The sequence below is a fragment of the Girardinichthys multiradiatus genome, chromosome 20 (assembly GCF_021462225.1).
Source record: "Girardinichthys multiradiatus isolate DD_20200921_A chromosome 20, DD_fGirMul_XY1, whole genome shotgun sequence".
NCBI classification, from domain to species: domain Eukaryota; kingdom Metazoa; phylum Chordata; class Actinopteri; order Cyprinodontiformes; family Goodeidae; genus Girardinichthys; species Girardinichthys multiradiatus.
Genome location: NC_061812.1, coordinates 28,797,997 through 28,815,735, shown reverse-complemented (window position 1 = coordinate 28,815,735; position 17,739 = coordinate 28,797,997). Strand labels below are relative to the sequence as shown.

General features: G+C 38.9%; 1 protein-coding gene across 3 annotated transcripts in view; it reads right to left on the bottom strand.

Moving 5' to 3' along the window:
- Window positions 1-1,924: 1,924 nt before the first annotated feature.
- The window catches only part of arhgef25b (Rho guanine nucleotide exchange factor (GEF) 25b), a 43,895-nt gene continuing 28,080 nt past the window's right edge, over window positions 1,925-17,739 (bottom strand). For 2 of the 3 annotated variants that reach the window (XM_047348800.1, XM_047348799.1), the window contains 13 exons: window positions 9,498-9,625; window positions 8,822-8,888; window positions 8,616-8,719; window positions 8,400-8,469; window positions 7,599-7,712; window positions 7,378-7,470; window positions 6,372-6,422; window positions 6,210-6,287; window positions 5,921-6,112; window positions 5,659-5,839; window positions 5,385-5,575; window positions 5,161-5,301; window positions 1,925-2,753 (listed from right to left, as the gene is read on the bottom strand). In XM_047348800.1, coding sequence (XP_047204756.1) covers window positions 2,649-2,753; window positions 5,161-5,301; window positions 5,385-5,575; window positions 5,659-5,839; window positions 5,921-6,112; window positions 6,210-6,287; window positions 6,372-6,422; window positions 7,378-7,470; window positions 7,599-7,712; window positions 8,400-8,469; window positions 8,616-8,719; window positions 8,822-8,888; window positions 9,498-9,625 — 1,515 coding nt within the window. In that variant the 3' untranslated portion in view covers window positions 1,925-2,648. The remainder of the gene's footprint in view (window positions 2,754-5,160; window positions 5,302-5,384; window positions 5,576-5,658; window positions 5,840-5,920; window positions 6,113-6,209; window positions 6,288-6,371; window positions 6,423-7,377; window positions 7,471-7,598; window positions 7,713-8,399; window positions 8,470-8,615; window positions 8,720-8,821; window positions 8,889-9,497; window positions 9,626-17,739) is intronic. The other variant, XM_047348801.1, reaches the window with a different exon arrangement.

Below are 17,739 nucleotides of genomic sequence, written 5' to 3'. Positions count from 1 at the left end.
ACATGTTTTGCACTGAAACACAGTGTAAATGAGCGAAGAGCCTCTGGGACTGGATGTTTTGTACAGCGGGGACAACAAACAGGCTCTCTGAGCAGAAACGAAGTCATTTCTGTAGGCTGTAGAGGAGCTGTGAAAAACAACAAATTAATGTTAAGAATGCAAACATCTTAGCAGAACTGTTTTTTTAAGTCACACTAGTGTTTGAATAAACTGTTTTTATTAATTTACCTCCCTCATTCCCTCAACTGTCTGGTTTTCCAGTTGTTCATAATATAAAATCTTTGGCACTGGAAGATTTTGCAGGCATTGCTATGACGCCACAAATTAAACACAATAAGTATTTTTCGTCCAGTAGAGGGCGGTGCACACCACTAGGTTACCTGACCTAGACATCTATGCCCCTTTTGCACTGGCTTGATTTTGCCCTACTCGACTCTCGGCTTACTGTTTTTTCCATACCGGAACCTACTTTTCTGGTCCCTGCTCCTGAGCAGGTCCGACTACAGGTGATGTGAATAGACTGCTATTCACTGATTGGCCATGGGAACAGGAGAAATGGTAAGGTTTTTGATGAGGTAGTGCAGGGAAAAGTTAATAAAACTAAAGAGGGACAATAATATTAAGGACCACAATGGCCGAAGCGGGTCATACCGAAATATAATTTAGCTATTTACAAATCATAAACCAGCCTGAAGGCTGAAAGAAAAGAAAAAGGACACATCAACTTTGTGAGTTACAGGCAGACGGGTCGCTGTATTTAATAACATCCTAAATTAGCTGATCACATAAAATTAGCTGTTCAGAGGCACACACATTTCCCCAAAACACCATGAAACAGCATGTCAATCAACAATTACGAACTTTAATTTATTTTATTGGAATTTTATGTGACAGGCCAATGCAAAGTAGAGAATAATTGTGAACTGGAATTTGTTTTTTACAAGTACAAATTTGCATTCAGGCCCCTTAAATCTAAAACTCATAAAGAAAATCCAGTGCAACCAGTTGCCTTCAGAAGTCAACTAATTATTAATCAGAGTCCATCTGTGTGTAATTCAATCTGTGAATGAATGCAGCTGTTCTGTGAAGGTCTCAGAGGTTTGTTAGATATCCCAAACTTTGAACATCTTGCAGGGGTTAGGGTTAATACAGCTCATGAAACAACAGAAGGAGGATGGCACCACTGCTAATCTACCAAAATATGGCTGTTCACCTAAACTGACAGGCAGAGCGAAGAAAGCATTAATCAGAAAAGCAGGCCCATGACTCTGGAGAAGTTGCAATGATCCACAACTCAGGTGGAAGAAACAGAACAACTATTAACTATGCATGCAACACATATGTTCTTTAGAAAGAGTGGCAAAACGAAAACAATTGTTAAGTCAAGCAAGAAATCTTGATTGCAATTTGCCACAAGCCATGTAGTGGACGAAGGTGCTCGGGTCACCTTATTTCTTTGGCTTTTTGGACAATACAAAAACATAAAATCTAACTGTGTACATCAGCCTGAACACATCATCCCCACAGGGGAACATGGTGGTGGTACCATCATGTTGTGGAGAAGGTATTTTATCAGTAGGGACAGGACAGCTGGTCGGATTTGACCAAAAGATGAATCTAAATTCAGGAAAAAAAAAAAAACTGCCAGAGTCAGTAAAAGATTTAAGACCTGAACGTAGATTCACCTTCCTGCAGTACAGCAACCCTAGACATACAACCAGAGTCACTTAAAATGGTTTAGGTCAAACCATTTGCATACGTTAGAATGGCCCAATCAAAGTGAAAATCTAGTATCCTGTTCATTCCACTTTGCCATTATGCACAACTTAATTAGCAACAGACTGATATTAATGATAGATTGCAGACATAACAGGATATTCAAGGCTTGAAAAGACATTTGATTTTAAACATGAAGGGAAAGACAGGAAGTTATATTCTGTTTTATTAGTTTTTTATCAGGACACAACAAACTGTTACAAACTGTTATGATCCCACACAAATTATTAACATCAAAAGTGACAGTGACAGATGGTCACCTCAGTTTTATCTTTGTTCCCTTTTTCCTTCTCGGCTTGATAACAGCACATACATTGTGAAAGTTTCAAAATGTGCTTATTCCAGATAACACTCACAGTGGGAGGGTTAAAATAGTCCATTGAATGGAAAACAAAAGCTGTTTGCTAATCTTCAGGAAACGCACATATGGATCTTATCCGAGACAGGTTACAGTAACTCCAAGCTCTTTAGGTTACATTTTGTGACACGGAGCTGCGATTGCAGTGTGGGAATTTTGTATGTTGGTTCTGAGGGAGACTAAAATTTGAAATGGTCAATTGAGACAAGTTAAAGTCATTAAAAAATAGCCATTGAAAAACAGAAGAGAAGAAAACATGTACAACATCAAGGAACCTGAAAGTCTCTGCAGTGACATTTTACAACATTTTTATAATTCCAGTCCTTACTACTATTTTGATAAACTGTGTTTGTTTAAATGTGGCAAAAGCACACACACTCAGACAGACTCAAACATGGATTATTTCATAAGATCAACTCCAGGCTGGTTTTGCAGGCTGTCCAATTTGCAGAAGTGTAAGAACCTGTCCTGACAAACTGCAGACAGGTGAAACGAGTTTATGTCCAAATGATGGTCAGTGCTGCTCGCTCTCCTTTAGCTGATCCAGGCTGTATGGACGATGTGCTGAATAGGCTGCTCCATCACAAAACGCAATTGTCTGGAAACTGGCACTCACACCCTGTGAGGAAATTTACAAACACAAAAACATTTCCTAAGAGATGCTGCTTTCCAGTCCTTCTGTAAAGACTCTCAGGCATCTAAGACATGGTTTATCTAAGATATCAAGAAAAACAACTGGACTTGCTTGACTAAACAAACTTATTTGCAAATGTGTGACAATGTAAGACCTGGTTTGTCTGCTTAGAAATCAGATCTGCATCTAATAGATAAGGGATCTTCCACTGAGGTCTCATTTCGTTCCCATTTTAATCAAATGTATGCCTCATAAATTGCATCTTTCCCAGAGGGATCTAGGATTTAATATGAATCTCAGCATGTAGATATCTTTACAAGAGGTAAAATTTCAGGCAATAAAAGTGAAGAGATTATTTGAGTCCTCATTATCATCCAGCAGAGGCCTTGATCCCAATGCATTAATAATTGATAAGGCCCCTTCACAATAGATTAAGACCACCCTATGGTCAATGGACCCTCTACAGTACATTGCTAGATTGAAGCAAATTTCAGGGTGAAGCCATTCATGGTGCTACTGAGCTCTTAGTAATTAGGAAATAGCTTTTTCTTTGGCGCTTCCCTTGCCATTTTACTGTAATACCATCAGACGTATCAAATCTTCACCAAGATATTTCGTCAGAATCTGCAGAATGTCACAACAAATGTGGGAGGTTTCTGTGCACCCGTAACCATTTTCAGCCTTGCTTTTGAGGAAGAAAAATCATCTGCCTTTTCATCTGAGGATGCAGGTGAAGGTATGTTTCTGTAGAGAGGGCAGTGCACCACTGAGACACACCCACCCATTGTATGTAGACGTTTTAACTGGGACGGCTATCCCTGCTCATTTCTCAGTGACAGCAGTCAGAAGTAATTGTGCAAACAAAATCCCAAATCTGAGTGTTTTACTCATCACTGTGAACAAATCACACCAGGGACCCAAAGCCCACAATTTCCTTTGACCTCAGCTAGCTTATATGTGCAACTTGGAAGCGTAATCACTTCTCCCCTTGTGGGAGTCCCATCGTATAGGGAGCCCAGACCATACTGATCTTCATATGCGGGGGCCTGATCAAGGCACTATTTATTGAGAGGAGGTTATATATTGTCCACTTCAGCTGTTTAGTGAGATGCCTTTGGCTGCAGAGCAGCGGTGATCTGCTAAGAGCATTACAATGAATTACTTGGAGGTTTGCCAGCATGGTGTGGACGTGATGAGGCTGCAGCCTCGGCATTAGGCCAATCTTGCATCAGATTCTCTGAGGACCAAGTCCTGTACATGTGGGCAGCTCATGTGTCTTAGATAAGCGACCACTGCTGCTACAAGTATCCTCCATGTTGTTCCCAGGACCCAGATAAGCTGCTACCATGATAATGAATCACCATATTCCCACCACGTACAAAACAGTTGGAGAACTCTCATGGTCCATCACGTATCATAGGGAATTGTCTGTGCTCTTAGTGCACCCCAGAAGACCTCTTCAAGACCCTGCAGCAAACATCTACGTTCTGCCTAATTTATGATGTCAGAGTGCGATCTGAACGGAGACAAATCAAACCACTTCTTGTCTGGTTGAAATGCTTTGTGCCACTTTGTGAAAAAGTAATCACAAAATAAATTGTTGACTTTTAACCAGAACCTTTTTAGGTTTAACTGGTTGAATTGGTTTAATGAAAACATGACAGAAGTACAAGAGGTTGTTTGTAAGCAACATATATTTGAAGAATTTTTGATAACCTTGTGCATTTCAAAAAATGGAAAAGAAACCTATAACTCTAATTATACCTGACTGCTGTACTCGTTGCTATATTTACAAGACCACATGACAGTCATGCTCTTTGTGTGCAGACCTTTTTTAGGTACATGGGAAATTGCTCTGTACTCTAATGCAGCTGGAGCACAATGGAAACGCTGCGGATCCAAAAATACAAAGCTGGAGCCAAGAGGACAAGAACAAGGCTGTGGATTCAGGCCAGATCAGCGTGCCTAATGAGTACTCTTCAATCAAACTCTTGGTGGAAGTCTTAGCAACCAAGATAAAAACAGCGGGTCAGTGGGTTTCCATAAACTGGATGACTGAATGCAACAAATTAGGCTGAACAGGTTTATAAATTCACGGAGAAAAAACAACAGGATACCGGACAAAGGCAGCCGGAGACTTATTTCCTGCAAACATCAGTGATTGTGACAAAAGTCACAGAGATTACAGCTCTGCCAACATAATTTAGATTATTTAGCTGTTCAATAAATAAAAACGGTTATAGAATTGTTCATATTGCATAATCTAAGTATTTGAAATGCATTCTTGTAATAAAATCTGGTGCTTTTCCTCCTTTTGCTTAGAGAATTTCAGAAAGTGGCAACTATTTAATGCACACTGCATAACAACTTTTGCAATAATGGAATGACCTACCTTACAATGGTGATGGCTGCAGGGTGACAGGGTGCTGAAGGTGCTGCGGTCATGTTTCACCTCTGTGCACAATCTGAGCTGCTGGTGGGAGCAAAACGGAGAGTGGGACGCTCGAAGAGTTTCAGCTGACACATTTGAGACCTTAAACGGAAAGAGACATCTGGTAAAGGTGGAAGAATAGTGATGTAGGGTTGTGCATAAACAAAACTGTGTGAACGGGCAACCTGTGACATAGAGCTGAGTCGTGGTGAGTGCAGAGAGGGCAGCGAGTTGTTGTAAAACAGCAGGCAGGGCTGGTGACGTCTGTCTATGGGTGATGAGGAGTCAGTTGGTTGCACATCTGTAGACTTCATGCTCCTTCCCAAACTATTGGTTGTGCTTTCCCTGCGCTGGTACTCTATCGGGGACTGAAGGGCTGCAGAGGACAGGAGGATGCATCACATCATTCTGATTTACAAAATCGTAGAAGGATGCTAAAGCAAAACTGAGCACAGCAACCATTTAGGAAGTTCCTCTGAGTCTCTAGAATCTGGACCACGTCATTGTGCCATGCTTGCTGTATTTCAGGAGATGAGGCATGCATGAGGAAGCGAGTTATACTGCCGTCTGTCCCGCGAGAGGTCAGGACCAGACAGCATGGATCCTCTTCAGAAGGCCCCTCTACACCCAAGCAGCTGACCTACACACATCAAAGTGGCTAAATTAAACAAGAAGAAAATAAAATATGTATAAATTCATGAAAATTAAGCCCTCTCTTCACCTTGATGCTGTTTTTGAAGGTGTACCCTGGCAATGGGAAGCCTTTTTTCTTTTCAATTGGCTCACTGAAAATGACCAGCTGCTCAAACAGGAAGACGCGTCTCTCCCTCACTCTGGACACGAGGTTGCCTTCCTGCTCGCTGACAGAGAAAGTATCCTGCTGGAGCAGCTTCCCCTGGGCTGTAATCTTCCCCTAAAACAACAGGGTATCGCACACACAGCATCAATTCATCACATCCCTTTTTTTTAAAGAAAAATCCATTAAATATTATATCTAAATAAAAAAATACCTCAAAACCCTGTAGCCTTCCCACATTCATCATATCATTACAGCGTTTTGGCACAAAACACATCACCTCCACCGCTTTCTGATGGATGACATGGAAAAAAAAAATTAAACACAAATATGATGAAGAAAAGACATTTCTACTGAGCTGAAACTGAGTCCATACCTGAAGCTTCTCAACATCCCGTCCTGCTTTGCTATAATATTTCAACAAGTCCTAAAAGTGACAGAGAGAGGAGTACATGTCATTGTTTTGTAATAATACCTAAGGGGCATTGTCATCATCTTTGATGGCCAAAAAATCTTTAACAGTAAAAAATAATAACTCATTTTAAAACAAACAAACAAAGAAAGACAAGCACTACTAAATACTAAATGATGACTTGTCATCTGGAAGCGCAGATTTCAATTTTATTTTTTTTTTAAACACAAAACCGATCATTTGACAAATACTGTTGTAATGAGAATATGTAAAACGAATTAGTGCTTACTTATTGGCAACAATGAAAACAGATGGAGTGAGTACTTTTGCTTTTCCCAAGGAAAGGGGGGGGGGGGCATTGTGAATGCAAACAGGTAGAGAAATGCCCGCCCCTAATTCATCTTCATGTTCTTATGAAGAGTGTCTGAGTAAATTTCTCCATTCACTCTACTTTTGATTATACTCAGTCTGCCAGTACCACAAACTAAGACAGCCCCACACCATGATGTTCCCACCTCCATACCTCCATACTTGACTGTTTGCAAGGTATTTTTGAGGTGATATAAAATGCCATTTCTTCAAAGTGTGTGCAATACCAAGGAGTTCAGTTCCACTTAGATAACCAGACAGTGTTTTCCAAGTATTTCATCGACTTGCCATAAAAGTTCTGCAGCAAACTTGAAATGAGCTTCAACCTGTATTTTCTTCAGCAGAGGAGGCTTGTGCAGTGCACATGGATAGTGATTATAGAGGTTTAGTGCACTACTTCCTGTTTTTCTGAATGTCTTTGTGGTGGTTGTTCTTTGCTTTTAATAATCAGGAGATGCTTTTTTGTGTGATTCCTTAATAAAGAGAAACAATTTATAGACCACAAAAAGGACTAAAACAGCTCATTTTAATCTGGTGAGAAGGTACTGTTAATAGGCTCAGAAGAAAGCTTACACTATTACAACAGATGAATACTCATCACCTTTAGCAGCAGTTGATACTTCATGATCCTCTGAACGGGTTTGATCAGCAGATCATTGAGCTGCAGCCTGTGACCCAGCTGCTGCCGAAGAAACTGTCACCACATAAATAGGAACAAAATGTTTGACTGTGCAGTTTAACACACAACATCTCAATTTGTTGGAGAACATGGTTGTTCAATGGGGTGATAAATTAAAAAGTTCTTATGTATAATGCTCTCACCTCAAAGTAGGTCTCAATGTACTCTGAGACAATATGTTCCGACTTGGGTTTGTTTTGGCAGTAAACCACGTACATGTGAAGACGCCGCTCCTGCAGGTTTAACACAGTCAGAGCCTCAAAAGTTTCCAAATATTGAGTTTATGTGAGCGATCGAAGGGGATGATGAAAAGAGAGGAAGTTACATTAATGAACCACCCTGATTCTTGGTTTCCTCTCAGTTTAACTGTGTTCCCTACCAAAGATTTTAAATATCAGTCCAGGAAATTTGCTTCATTAAAAAGCTTCACTGGCTGGAAAATAAATGTTTTATTAGCAGCAGCTTGCGAAAGTGAGATAAGAAGGTTGAGCTTTGTATAAAAATGCATGCAGATCTCATCCCGTTTATTTTCTCTGTCTATCTTTACTAGCTATCAATAATAATTTTGTCCCCACAAGGAAAAAATAAAACAAGTAAAATTTTATTGTTTTCATCCTTAAAGTTTAGAGTGAAAAAAATACAGATGAAAACCAGAAAAACTCTCAGAGCAGCCGAACTTGTTTCTTATCTCTTCATGGAGGATCTTTAACTCTAATTGCAGGCTTTAAACATTCTTTAGTCAAACTACAGTGATTATGAGACCCCTTTATTCTGCAGCTGCAGCTGAACAAACCTGATCCCCAAAGAAAAACACATCTGCAAAGCAGCTGGCCAAAATCTTTACACCAGTTGGGGTCTGAGATGACTGTACAAACCTTCATACAAATGGAAAGCACACAGTAAAAACCTATCCCTCACACTTTGTGTGTTTTTGTTAGACTTACATGTTTAATAAAGAGCTGGGCCAGGCTGTCTGGATCGCTAACACATTTCTCCAGCTCTCCCAGGAAATAGCTGCATGACAGAGGCATCATCAGACACAGTCATGTTTTCAGGCAGGACACAAACAGCTGAAGAGGACATGACACATGCTGAAGCATCGTGAAACGTCATTAAAAACTGTAATAGATTATTCCGATTCAAAGAGAGTGCGGGCTCACTCCTTGTGCCAGTCGTAGATCTGGTGGATGTTTCCGAAGACAATCCTGTCCTTGCCTCTCATGTCCTCTGGAACACCCTGACTGGCCATCATGGTCATGTAGCCCTGAGCAAATAGGCATATACCATCTATCAGTTATCAGACATTAATTTACAAGGTGTTTATTAAATCAGCTCTCTACAGTGGATACTTTGGAAGGAGACATACCTGAACTATGAGTCCAAGATCTTCAACATATAGCCTCTCTGTCTGTATCAGCTCCGTCAGTACATATCTGGGAGAAGATTATCAGAATCAGAATCAGAATCAGCTTTATTGCTAAGTTCGTACATACAAACAAGGAATTTGACTCCAGTACACTTTGCTCTTTGGTTTTGTTTTTGTATTACAGAATATACATATTTACAATGTACAATATACACATATATAAAGGTGCATTTGCAACATCTGTATACTGTTGTTTTGTACTCTATTGAATGTTCAACAGAGAAACAGCCTGGGGGAAGAAACTGTCTCTGTGGCGGCTGGTTTTAGTGAACAGTGCTCTGTAGCGGCAGCCTGAAGGTAAAGCTCTGAACAGTTTATTATGAAAGAGACATGTGAACAGTTAGTCTGCAAGATGATAAATAAAACCAATAATGTGTGTATACCCCATTAATTGTTTCAGACAATGAACTTGGATGGTTGGATATGGCTAGCTCACTTCTTAAAATTTAACCAGAATTTTAAAACGCATGACAGTTTTTATAATTGATAGGGCCCTGGCGAGCCGCTTCTTTGGCACAAATGTAATATATTCAATTCATAAATGTTAATTAAAAAATATATGTAGCATTACTTACGCCCTGTAAAATAATAGATACAAAGAGAGCTCAGTACTCACAAGCTCTTCTCCAAAGCGAGATTTCTCTCTTCCTCGCTGTCCACTGCAGCAGATGATAGACATGGTGAGTCTTCAGCCACAGCACAGCTGTCCTCCACCTGCAGAGTTTTGACGTCGGATGTTTGACTCTGAAACACAAAAGCAAACAACACAGATTTAAAAAAATTGACAACATGTTAAATAAAACAGGTCGAGAACCTGTCGGGCTCTGTGTGTTGGTGAAATTTATTCAAGTGCACCAGGCATGAACATTTTTGATGTGCTTAGAGTTTACTCTACTCACTTAGTGTCTGTTTTTTAACTTGAACTCAGAACTTTAAGTCAAATGTGATCATTTCTAGTATCAACTACTTTTGATACAAATTATAAATCAACTCTGACAGTTTTGTAACAGCATTATTACAAGAAAGCTGCTTGCAAACAGTAGGAGTTAGTAGGAGTTGCTAATTACTTTCATATGTCAATACACAATAAAACAACACATTCAAATAGATAAATGACAAAGTCAGCTCTGGGATGTATAATTAATATTTTATTGCATTTATATATTAAATTTCTTACTTAAGCAAGTTTGATGCCTGGGTGTTGTCTGAAGTGGAAAATAATGGAGAAAATGTAATTATAAAAAATCTAGAAAGTACATATTTCCTTTATGTTCGGTTTAATGTTTCTACATCCAGCAACCAACAATCTTCTTTCAAGATACCTTCAAGCACCAAAGCAGCAATTACTAATGTCATACATGGTGCATGAGCATGCTTGCATTTGTACTCATTGAAAAAAAAAGTAAACACCCAAATTAAATGGTGGAGTGAAACAAAGCTGCATGCTTTTGAAGGTCGTGTGTCTGTGTTCCACTGATAAAAATATCAGTTAAATAGATGGTCCTGTTCCATGATGCTGCTGCATTCCTGAATACCCTGGAGAAAATTAGCCAAAGTGGCTGGAAAACCAGCTGTCAAGATCTGGCAGATCAGAACCGGATAGCAGCGAGTCATTGGCTGAGCTGATCCCACATGATTTTTATCTGGGAATGACAGGGTGGACCATGTAATTAATGGTAAAACCTCAAAGCATTGGAGAGAAGTCCATAGATATAGATGTTATCTTTAGACAGGCAGTACCTTTTTGAGAGATTTCACTGCACCAGGGAGTTGCCTCAGGAGGGCAAATATACATAACTGAGTAAATACACTTGTGTACTTACACTTGTAAATACACAAGTGTAAGTATTCATCTCTTTTTCTGTAAATTTATTAGGTCAGGACTTTCACCGTTTGAAATAAAATGTATTTTTTCTAATGGCCATTGCATTGGCAGTCATGCCTCTGTTGTCTTTTACAAACTTATTTGCGTTGGTAGCTGGTAAGGTATTATTAGGTCTCACTAGTGTGTGCACCTGTCACATGAAAAACTATGAAAAATACTTGTTTAAAAAAATTTGAACATGAATAAAAACAGGAAAAATATCCTGCCTAAATTTATAATAATTAATGCATTTAGGAAATAATAGCATTTCTAAGTGTAGTAACAATGCTTAAAGTAAATAATGTGAACAGTTTTCTGTCGAAGACAAGCAGTGTGTCAGAGTCTCAGACAGACCCGTCAATCAGTGCTTAATAATCTTTTAACTCCAGCATCTCCAGCTGGGAAGTACCTCAGAAATGCAACTCTGAGTAACCTGAGAGTTAATGAGCACCTTTTATGATTTACTGCAGTGGAGAGAGATAACCAGACAGGACGGGTAATGGTGTGCTGCTTGTCAAGTCATATAACAGATATCAGGGTCACTGACCCAGGCACAGAGTCTGGTTATATAACAAATACCCCTCCTCACCTAAAAGCACCACAGTCTAATGTGAAAATGTAATCCTCCTGACATGCTTTAGTCTCAAAACATTTTGTCCTCTGCCTCGGTGAAACAGATCTTTAATCTCTCTGCAGAATTGCTGCATATTTGTAGGTCAACAGTGCAGTTTATGTTTATCCAGAGGCACTTTTTTCTTCTTTCTGGATTTGGTGTTCACCACTGAAGGGTTTTTAAGGCGAAACATTGTAATACCTATGTTTATTCTATTCATTGCTGAGTTAGAAGAAACAGCCAAGACCACTCTGACGTCTGGGAAATGAAATCTGTGGTGCTAGCTGTAACAACCTTCTGGTTGGCCCAGTTTAACAGAAAAACATAAACAGAAAAAAAAAAGGACATCAACAGTTCTCTTTGGATGTTGAAAAGGGTTGGTTGGACTTTACATCTTTGGTGTAGGAAAAGAAGGTAATTATTCATAGGAGGCTGGCTCCCTGGTTTAATTCAGAGCTGCGTACTTTAAAGCACAATGTTAGAAAATTGGAGAGAAAATGGCGCTCTACACACCTAGAGGATTCCTACTTAATCTGGAAAAATATTCTACTGTTGTATAAAAAGACACTTCACCAAGCTAGAACAGCTTATTTCTCATCATTAATAGAAGAGAACAAGAATAATCCTAGGTTTCTCTTTAGTACAGTTGCTAAACGTACACAGAGTCATAGCTCTGTTGAGCCATCCATTCCCTTAGCTCTCAGCAGTCATGACTTTATGAGATTCTTCTTAAATAAAATCGATTCTATTAAAAATACAATCTTTGACATACTCCCAAAGATGATTACTTCATCCTCAGCAAGTGAGACAACATTGGAAATAACTGTAGAACCTGATCTGTGTTTGGACTGTTTTGATCCTGTGAAGCTTCCTGAGTTATCAGAAATATTAGCTTCATCTAAACCTTCAACTTGTATGTTAGACCCAATCCCAACCAAATTATTTAAGGAAGTGTTCCCTCTGATTACCAGCCCCATTTTAAATATGATTAATCTATCCTAGTAAATGGATATGTACCACAGGCTTTTAAGTTAGCTGTAATTAAACCTTTACTTAAGAAACCTTCGCTTGATCAAGATGACTTAATAAATTACAGACCTATATCCAATCTTCCATTCTTATCTAAAATTCTTGAGAAAATTGTTGCTAATCAAATGTGTGAGCATTTATACAGCAATGACCTGTTTGAAGAGTTTCAGTCAGGTTTCAGAGCTCATTATAGCACTGAAACAGCTCTGCTGAAAGTCACTAATGATATTCTTATGGCCTCAGATAATGGACTTGTGTCTGTACTGGTTCTGTTAGATCTCAGTGCTGCATTTGATACATTCGACCATAATATTCTCTTAGAAAGGCTGGAATATGCTGTAGGCATCAGGGGAACAGCGCTAGGCTGGTTTAAATCTTATCTGTCTGACAGATTCCAGTTTGTTCATGTAAATGATAAATCATCTTTAAACTCAAGGGTTAATTGTGGAGTACCACAGGGTTCAATACTTGGGCCAATTCTCTTTACTATATATATGCTTCCAATAGGTCAAATTATCAGGCAGCATAGGATACATTTTCACTGTTATGCTGATGATACTCAGCTTTACTTATCCATAAATCCTGATGAACCCAACCAGTTAGATAGACTACAAGCATGTCTTGAAGATATAAAAACTTGGATGACTTTAAATTTTCTGCTTCTGAATTCAGACAAGACAGAAGTTGTCGTCTTTGGACCGGAGTCTTTAAAAAAGAAACTACTTAGTCAATCACTTAACCTGGATGGCATTAAATTGACCTCCGATAATAAAATAAAAAACCTTGGTGTTACTTTTGACCAGGACATGTCATTTAAATCCTATATTAAACAGGTTTCTAAGGTTTTCTCCTTTCATCTCCAGAACATTGCCATAATTAGAAATATCCTATCCAGGAGTGATGCTGAAAAACTAGTCCATGCATTTGTTACTTCAAGGCTGGACTATTGTAATTCGTTACTATCAGGATGTCCACAAAATGCAGTTAAAAGCCTTCAGCTGATTCAAAATGCTGCAGCAAGAGTTCTGATGAAAATTAAAAAGAGAGATCATATTTCTCCTATTTTAGCTTCCCTTCATTGGCTCCCTGTTAAATTTAGAATATAATTTAAAATTCTCCTCCTCACATATAAAGCCCTTAATGATCTATCTCCATCATACATCAGAGATCTGATTGTTCCATATGTTCCTAACAGAGCACTTCGTTTTCAGACTGCAGGTTTACTGGTGGTTCCTAGAGTCTCTAGAAGTAGAATGGGAGGCAGATCCTTTAGTTATCAGGCTCCTCTCCTGTGGAACCAGCTCCCAGTTTTAGTCCGTGAGGCAGACACCCTGTCTACTTTTAAGGTTAGGCTTAAAACTTTCCTTTTTGATAAAGCTTATAGTTAGAGTGGCTTAGTGTATCAGGGAGGGAGCCTTCCTCCCTCCCTGTTGGATGGAGTAAGGGGGAGTCAGGTTTAGCCTAAACCGGCTCAGTTATGGTTGAGGTGCAAACACACCCTCCATTTCTCCTACCTGTATGACCCCTTCTCTTTTCCAATGGTTATAATCAGTCTGACAGAGAGAGGTATCCCAATCCTTGTGGTTTTTAGTATAACCATGGCCATCAGTGGGCTCTAGATGGACAAACTGTCTACTTTTAAGGCTAGGCTTAAAACTTTCCTTTTTGATAAAGCTTATAGTTAGAGTGGCTTAGGTTATCCTGAGCTATCACTGTAGTTATGCTGCTATAGGCTTATGCTGCTGGAGGACATAATGACCACTTCCACCCTCTTTGCTACATTCTCACACTACTCTCCAATTTTGTATTATTTGCTGTTATTTCAGCTTTTAACTTTGTTCTCTCTTTTCTCCTCCTAGAAGCTACACCTGGCCTGGCTCTGTGTCTACCTGTGACACCTTTCTGGAGAGGGGCATTGTCCAAGCTTCTGCTGGCAACAACTTAATGCTCACCCTCTACAGATGATCCACATGGCCCTGTCTTCCAGTGTTTAACTCATTCTCTCTCCTAGACATGGCAATTGACTGAGCTTTTACTGTAACTAATTATAGGTGCTCTCTTTCAGACTCTAAACTTGAAAACTGGCTCAGAGTTTATCTGTTCTTCCTTTTTTAGATGAAAGGACTAAAGGAGCTACATCCATTAACATTTACTTTTTCTTTCCATAGAAAGTTCTCCCGGATCAGTGCTTCTTTGTTCTCTTTGTGTCTCTGCTCTGTTCTCTCAAACCCCAGTCGGCCGTGGCAGATGGCCGCTCACACTGAGCCTGGTTCTGCTGGAGGTTTCTTCCTGTTAAAAGGGAGTTTTTCCTCTCCACTGTCGCTACATGCATGCTCAGTATGAGGGATTGCTGCAAAGTCAACACCAATGACTGTCCACTGTCTCTACATGCTCATCCAGGAGGATGACTGCAAGTCACTGACTGGATGCAATCTGCTGGGTTTCATTAGACAGAAAAACATTTCATCCAATTTGAATAAATAACTTAATCTGACTGCACTGTTCAATATTTAGGATTAATTGGAATGTATGTACCTGACTGTTGTGAAGTGCCTTGAGACAACATGTGTTGTGAATTGGCGCTATATAAATAAACTGAATTGAATTGAATTAGGATGTTCTTGATATTTTTACATTTCTTTATGTAAGTGAAGGGTTTATCTACTGGTCCTGTTTCTCCTGTTCTTTTATTATGTTACCATTCCACACAAAGGATAGCATTAATATTTCTAACAACCAAAAAAGTGAGAAATAGCACATTTTCTGTAAATTTCTAAGTATTGCAACAAAAGAAAAGTACACTGTGTCTTGCAACAGCATTATAGTTGTACTTCCTACACAGTTGTACTGTTATTTCACTGGGATTTGAAATGATTGACCAACACAAAGTAGCAAACCTTTATGTTTTGGCATGCATTTATTTCCAGACCCTTTTAATTTGATACCCTTAAATAAAATTAAGCACAATCGCTTGCCTTCATATGCCTCAACTTTCTACTAAATAGAACCCGCCAACAACCCCCACCCATAAAATATTGCAAGCTTTGTCACAGAGCACTGCTCAATTTATCATCTGAAAATGGAAAGGGTATGGGGCAATTACAAGACACGGCAAGACAGTAACAATCACAGCAGTGGAGATAAGGCACTTAGAGGCTCTGGAGGAACTACAGAGATCCACTGCTGAGGTGTAGAATCTGTTGACAGGGCATCTACACTATATTTCCCAAAGTATTTGTCTATCTATGTTTTCATGTACATGAATTCTAATCACATCCTATTCTTAATCTATAAGGTCAGTTTGTTGATGGACCACCCTTGCCAACAATCGCAACTTTACGTATTCTGTAAACATCTTCCACAAGGTTTAGGAGTGTGTTCTCAGTTGGATGAGAAAACCAGAATTGCACCCTCAACTATAATTCTTCCAAAAGTTGTTCAGAAAGGTTGAGGTCAGGACTCTGTGCAAGACTTTATACACCTGCAGGCACGGAAGTGATTGGAACACCAAAATTCAGAGATTTGGTGCTGTGACCCAATACGTTTGGGGTGAAAAGAAGAAAACCATTGTTGAAAGAAAACCATTAGAAGCCCCCTTTACAATTTGCCAGAAGTCATACTAGGAACACGGCAAATGTGGCGAAAGATCCTCTGATCAAATGACACTGTGAACAAATACCGAACCCTGCGCATCACCCTGAACACACCACACCTGCTGTGAAACACGGTGGAGGCAGCACCATGTTGTGGAGAGCAGGGAGAGAGAAGCAGGTCAAGCGTGGATGGTAAGATTGATGGAGGTAAGTCCAAGGCAATACTAAAAGAAAAGCTGGAATTTCTAAAGTGCTGCTGGAGATCAACCTCCTGTTGATGTAGATTAACACTTTTCAAGGCTGAGCTTTTAGGTGATGTAAGAATTTTAAAAACCAAATTTCTTGGATTTTTATACTTGCATTAAAATTTCCTGGAAAATAGGTCAACAAACATCCAGCGACTTTTACTCAATTGCAAACTTGACTGTACCCATTTATTAAACTAAGCTAAATATAGCAAGCCTTTAAAAGTCAAAGACCCTTTATATGCTGATCTATAACGATTTACTATTTACCTTAACTATTTTTACTAAACTTAGCTTACTTTGTTGTTTATTAAATTACTGTGCCTTTAGTTTAGCAGCTTGGCAGGTATTTATAATAAAATAAAGTCACAACAAAATAATTGTTGCATGTTTATAATAAAAAGAAATGTGGCCCACAAGTTCCTATAACTTGACAATTTTGGCCTGTGTGGCACAAAGTTTGGTATCTGTTGGTTTAGAAAAAGTATATTCATGTTTTAAAATGACCCAGTCCAAGGCAAGACCGGATTCCAGCTGAGAGTCTGTGGCAAGAAAACTTCTTTTCACAGATTTAACCCATCCAGTCTGACTAACTGTGGCAGATTTTGCCTTGTGTGACATGATCCAAAACAGTATAATTTCAGCGAAAGGTGGTTTTACAAAGAACTGACTCAGGGAGGGCTGAATACAAATGTATACCAGACAAACATTCTGGAAACCATGTGCACATTTCATTGCACTTCGCAATTATTTACCACATTACTTTGTGTTTGTATGTCACATCAAAAAAGGAGTTAAACTGCAAGAGGAGTGAAATAAATTAAATGTTTTATCAAACAAACCATTGTCCATCTCAGAAAAAACATTGATTTACACCTTCAAAATTTTTTTAACCTTCGATTTGTTTGCAGAAACAATCATTGCATTCACCCATGGCTGGGGAATGTTGGGATGCTGGAGAACTCTCCAACATCCTCAGACCTGTTTCCAACCTTGACTTTGAGCTTCTTGTTCTCCTGGTTTAAGGCTACCTTCTTCACTCCTTAATCTGACCCTGTTTTTTGCTGTTAAAGGTTGCTTGACAAGTCAAATAGTTCCAGATGTCATCTACAGAAGTACACATGATTGATTATGCTGTTAAAGATTACAAGCTGCAACAGTATAAGTTACAGAAGCCTGTGAAAGAGCATGCACATGAACCATGCAGAAAGATATCTAAAAATAACATGTGCTTTTGTATATTTTGATGTATAATAATGTGTAGTTAGTTCTGTTAGTTATGTTCGAAGTTAACCTGAAAGTATTTTTTAAACTGATTTATAGTTTTTGAAAGATGAACAGTGCTTCAAGTACAGTGTTTAACTGTTGTAATAAACACAAATTTGCCTGAAATTGCACATTTGCTGCCATCATTTGTATCAATACATGAATTTACAAATCTAAGCAAACAAACATTGTTATTAAGATTTAGTAAAACAAATTCTTATCAGAATTGGGTTTTACAACCATAAATA